Raw genomic sequence first — 6,000 nt, forward strand, 5'->3', positions numbered from 1 at the left:
GCTCTACGCCTGCCGAAGACACAGACGTCCTTCCCCGTGAACACAGGGACGTAATTTCAATCGTTGCGAATATTAGCTGCAGTATATGAATCAAGATTATATGACCAAAATGTGATTGACAGATGACCGTTGATATATGATTGGCCGAATTTAGGTATACAAGCTGACGTATAACTAATAGGATTTTTTTAAAATAGAAATTTGAAAATTTATAAAGAGTACATTTATATACATGTTTAAGCCTGAATGATTTGACATTTAAATATGACTTCCCTACGACTTTAATTATCAATGACAACTGAATGTTTTACATCTGTTTTTTTGTTTAATTTAGCTTCATATTATATTATGTGCGTTTTTGCTTTTTAATGTGGATGCATGATATTGGAGTTTTGGCCGACATCTGGTATGGTGATATTTTCAAATTCTACTGGCCGATAACTGATAGCCAATGCAAAAAAATAAAAAAATAAAAAAATATATATATAAACTAGCATGGGAAGTGCTGAAGGGCTGCACTTTTAAAAAGTGATGCAGATGACACTTACTGCAGTTTATGGCATGCAAAATACAAGAAAATAATACTTCTAAGCCAAACAAGCAACTTTTGTAGCACCACATTTTTCTTAAGGCTAAAGTGTGTTAAAATTAGAAGAGCCTCAGATTCACGGCTCCAACTCCCGCGTTCAGCCATTGACATTGATGAGAATGTAGAAAATACAACAGTTAATAAGGTAGGACCAAACAGAGGAAGAGGAGGGAGTTAGCCGAAGAAGCTGGTATTTGTGTGGCTACTACTATGGGATGCTAACCCACATGGAGAGCTATGCTACATAGAGCTCCATTTTCTGAGGCTGTTAACGGTTAGCATCCGGATCAAAACACTTTCTCAACTATATTAGAACAATGTGTCACAACAACTGAAAGACGCTTTACTGTCTCTTTAAACAGTCATTCATTATCTTTCGATTTGCTTTGTGTTTTCACGTTAGCTTCTGCTAAAGATGTTAGCTCTAGCTAATTTAGTGAACGGTTGATCACAAGCTGATCAAGTTTGTTTTAACAGATATGTATGACATATCTAACAGCTCATGAAAACCTTGAGGCGTTGATGCTATGTGGCATTGTCTAAACTTACACTAGTCAAATGCATTTCAACAAAAAACAACTTTGTTAAAGTTAGCCCTCCAGGAAGGCCCTTCCTGTGTTTACGCTGTAGGTTACAGTCCAGTAGGATCTAATTTTGTCATCAATCTGCATTGCGCAGTTGAAAAAATTGCAACCCCATGGGTGAAAAAATAACAATGTATGATAACTAACTATAGATAATTAACTATGTAACTGAGTTATTTACGTATCCTTCCAATTTTTATATTTATATGAAAATTACAAGTTATATAAGCCAATATGTGGATCCCTTCATAGGTGTACTTTTACTCCTTCATGAAACCTTTTAACCAGAATGAAACTTCAGTGCGTTCAAATCTGTCTTTTCTTTTAAATTAGAGGTTCAAAAGCAGGATTTGGTATGAGGTAGTGAAACTTTCTGTTTAAAAATTGATAATTACGTATAATTTTCAGTTTTCTATATACAACAATGTTACATTAGTTGCATTCTATAAGCTTTATCATGATCAAAACAGAGTGACTATGACAAAAGCTGTACATGTATCCGTACATTGCCTTGCACGTAATAAAGGATTCCAATATGCATGTGTTTGTTTGCACAGACCGCAGCACTGAATCAACATTATCCCAGCTGCACAGGGATGTTACATCACTCCGCAGTCAGATCCATAAAGGGCTAAGAGCCAATTCATTTTGAGAAAACACCCCCTATTGATCCATGCTGCTTTCCATCACTTCCACTGTAACAGTTACCTCAATCTATAGGCACACCTGACACATAATCTGTGTGTGTGTCTGTGCGAGACAGCCCGTGTGTGTATTTACATAACAGGACACCATTAGGAAAATGTTAGAGAAGTCAAATTAACTGCTGGGAAGCTTTGTTTAGATAGATTTTTGGTGCATGTGTTTGATGCATTAATGCCACGGGGTTGCTTTCTTACTCTAAACTGGGTTGCTAGCAGCCCCTAGTGGCCCTCAAATAGTCCACAGCAGATTAGTTGAATGTTTCCTTACATGAAAATTGCTCATGTCATCAATTTTTTAATATTTCAATGCCAGAACACACTGATTGCAATGCGTCCCTTTCATAAATTATAACCCAGAAATGGCTGTAAAAACTCATATTGCATACATACATATGGATAAACCCATCGAAAATAGCTTTATTAACTTGAAGCGGCTTAGAAAAAACAATTTGAAAATCTGAAGCTTCATCTAGCACTGGAGAATCCATTATATTTTAAACATTCATGCTGAAATAACAAAGCATCCATCAACCTCTGCGTTGCCTGGGGTACAGTGAGCCATTTAGGGATGGAGAGTAAGATTCTCTGGGTATGGTGCTCATTCTACTGCTGCCTGATTTTTCTCATGGAAGGTAAAAGCATGGAGGGTTGATAAATACAGCAGACGTAACGAATGAGGCTTTTATACATATGCTGCAAAGACAGAGAATAAGAGGCCATTCAGAAGACAGCTTTCCAATCAGCCCCTTCTCTCTCTGCTGTCTGCAGTGCCATTTGAAGGCATCTCCCTAAGAAATTAGGCATTTGTTTAACTAATAAAGATGCAGGTAAATACTGGGGTGGAAAGCCCAGAAATCAAGTTGAAGAAAGGAAAGGAAACAAGCACAAAATGGCCAAAAGATGGATGTAAAGGAAGAGGGTTATTCATATTGTATAGCTGCAGTAGTGTCGCCTTAGTAACACATACAGAAGGTCCCCCCCCCCACCCCCCACCTGCCACTTAGAAAACCACCGCACATCCACCGCCCCAAAAATGCATCCCTTCTCCTGTAGTAACCCGGCCCCCGTCATGTGGGGACTGTGTGAGCTGCGTTGCCATGGAAACTGAACACCCCATAGCAGTCCTTAGAGGTAAGATGTGGAGCAGCGTTACCTCTCCACTTTCACCTCCCAGTTGGCTTTTCTTATCAACAGGGTAACAGCAAAGCTGAAATTGTTGTGCAGAAACTGACTCAAATATTTCAGTGATAATAACATATCAATGAGGAATAAAGAAGTAACTATTAGGACTAAGACTGACCCCATTGGGCCATACATTTAAAGTGCAAAGTTCTTTGCTACATAAAATGACCTAAATGACAAACCAGAGGCAAACACTGACTGAAAAATACTTAATAAAGAGGATGCAAAGTCCCCCTTGATAGAAAAACCATTCAGAAGCAAAAAGGACAAAAAAGCACACAAAAAAGATGCCACATTCGACAATACATGGTCACAAGCAATCACATTGTACCTTTGGGGCGATTTTTTCCTTAATAATCTTCACTTGTGGTGAAGAAGCAGTACCAAAATAGACATGCTAGTCTTCACAGAAACTCTAACTTAAGAATAAAAGTTATTTTTTTCTTGCACACATATAAAAACTAATACAAGTTAATGCTTCTAATACTTAACAATACAAAAACCCACACAGACCATGCTTGAAGATTGTCTCAAAGGAGCCAGTGGTAGACATATTGACAATAAGGTTCTGCTTTCGAGAACATGCATTGCTATTGCCAATAACGCAATCGAAATTTCAGTTGAATCATGCGTCACTACTCTGAGAAAAAAAAGATGATAATGAAAGATATTGAATAGGCTGAAGAAAAAGAGACCGACGAGTGGCTTTTCACACAGGAACGCTATAAGAGATTGAGTCGAGAGGAGGGGCAGTGTGGTGGGAATGAGTGCGGTTGAAGAGATAAGGAGCTGCGGCAATTGGGTGAGGGTGGTGGTGGTGGCGCCGGGGAAAGGAGGGGGTTTTTCTCCTGGTCTTCAGCTGGAAGACATGTGTGCCTGCAGCAGTGATAGCTACAGCGTCACCAACAGACTTTATTACAGCGCTACGCAGAAGATCACAGCAAGTTTAAACACTCTTACGCTCGCAATCCAAGGAAAGTTTCATACATTACGACTTGCTTGTTGTTATATTTGGCTAAGGTTAGTGTGTGTTGCGGAGTCTTTTTTTCATCGGTGTTTGCTGGCTTAAAGATTGGTTTGCATGTAATATGGATGGAGATGCCTTTAAAAATGAATAAAATACCCTATATTACACCTTAAGCACTCTTTTTGGTGTCACTGAAAAAGTTGCCAAAAACAAAAGTCGGAACGCACCACCGATTGATTACCTGCTAAAGGAAATAAGAATGCATAGATTGCCGGTAGCTAATAGGAATACCTCTAGGTAATGCTCATCAGTTAATGTTCAATGGACCCTGCTTGGCCTTACAAATGTGACTCAAGACAGGCAAAGTATATTGAAAGCATGACGGACATCCAATCTCCCTCTGAGAAGGTGTTAAGCAGGATGAAAATAAGGCAATACCAGGAGGTCTTTCCATGGACTGCATCAATAATGATGCATCTTAATTCTGCAAATTTCGTATCAAGGTGACCCTCTTTGGCAGTAGGATATGCCGAAAGTATGGTAAGTATCAATGGCAAATTTTTTATCTAAACCTCAAAGTTCTCCATTCACCTAAGGTTTGGCCGCCTACAGATCTCTTCAGAATATAACACTGACCTTGAGTCAGCAGTTAGAGCTCTCAGACAATTCTGTTCTGGAGACAATGGTTCATGACCAGCTGCCAACCTCGTTTTCACATCTACGTCATTTTGATGGTTTAGGCAAAGGCCAGTACCTATCCTGAGGTAGACCGAATGCAGATAGATCATTTCAACTAGATACTCAACCAACAGAAAAGAAGTTGGACTACACTTCTTTCTTACTACCATTCTTGCCAGCCCATCCACGTCTTACCTTGTTACGTTTGGCTCCTCGCAGAGGAAAGAAACAGGCGAAGAGGAACTTGCCCCAGCTAATGACAGCAGCCAGGCACCAGTTGAGGCGAGCCATGCCTGTGTGTGTCCCGTCTTGTCTGCCAGCCTTCTTATCTCTTACTCCTGGCACTGGGATAGGATCCTGCAACCGTCCTCACCACCAGGAAAAGACCAGGCAAAAGACAGAAGATCCCCTCGTCCAAGTCCCTGATGCAAATATGTGTCTGAGTCAGACAGTGATTGAGGACTGATGTTCCTTTCAGGAGTTTTTGTCAATTTTGTGGTTTCTGGCTGTATGCAATTCCAAATTGAAAGCAAACAAGGTTGAGGGGGGCTACCAGCATTCCCTGAAACAGACTAGACCTTTGAGCAGTCTAGGAGGACCTGAAGCTTTTTTTTAAGCTATAAAATGTCTCCCTGTCTGCTAATCCATTCGTTTTCACAGCCTGGTCTGGATGAGTCAGTCCTCAAAATGTGATCAGTACCGTCGGCTGCATAATACAAAGAGCCCGCTGCTGATCGACGACACTGTTACACCTACACTGGCATACCCTCACTCACTTTTTTCCCCCCAACCTCACACGCACATACACTCGCCTGCATGTAACGCTGTCCTGGCAAATGTGTTCGCAGGCAGAAGAGCCAATCCCCCCAACCAACCCACCCACCCATTCCCACCCCTTCCTCCTGTCTCATCACACGGCTACCCTCCAGGCTCAGGATCGCCGGTGCTTCTCGTTCGTTCACACACTCCGTTTACACACACTCGTACATCTCTTTCGCTCTATGCTGCTCTGTAACACGCGTACACACACTCTCACACACATACATGCGGTGATGCTGCAGCATTTACTCAGTCAGGGAAGGGAGGAGGGGAGCAAAAGAGTCAGGAGGGGTGGCTGTGTGTGTGTGTGTTGGGGGGGGGTGTAATGGGGAACAAGAAAAAAAATGGATTACAGAAGGCGTTGTTGCATTTTCATATCTGGAGTTAATAAAATTATGACACAAACCAAAGTGTGAATCAAGTAACAATGAAAAGCTTGGAGAACGGATCACAAGAGCAGAAATGGATGAACGCTAA

The 6,000-nt window shown here is 41.0% G+C and overlaps 1 protein-coding gene across 10 annotated transcripts in view; it reads right to left on the reverse strand.

Annotated features, from left to right (window-relative positions):
- tns1a (tensin 1a) overlaps positions 1–5,570 on the reverse strand; it is a 138,820-nt gene extending 133,250 nt beyond the window's left edge. For 6 of the 10 annotated variants that reach the window (XM_038280958.1, XM_038280957.1, XM_038280956.1 and 3 more), the window contains exon 1: positions 4,900–5,569. In XM_038280958.1, the coding sequence (XP_038136886.1) occupies positions 4,900–4,995 (96 nt within the window). In that variant the 5' untranslated portion in view covers positions 4,996–5,569. Of the gene's footprint in view, positions 1–4,899 lie in introns of all 10 variants that reach the window. The other 4 variants (XM_038280960.1, XM_038280953.1, XM_038280949.1 and 1 more) reach the window with 1 other exon arrangement.
- Positions 5,571–6,000: the final 430 nt, after the last annotated feature.

The sequence above is a fragment of the Cyprinodon tularosa genome, unplaced genomic scaffold (genome assembly GCF_016077235.1).
Source record: "Cyprinodon tularosa strain WSP-4 unplaced genomic scaffold, ASM1607723v1 ctg166, whole genome shotgun sequence".
Classification (NCBI taxonomy): Eukaryota; Metazoa; Chordata; class Actinopteri; order Cyprinodontiformes; family Cyprinodontidae; genus Cyprinodon; species Cyprinodon tularosa.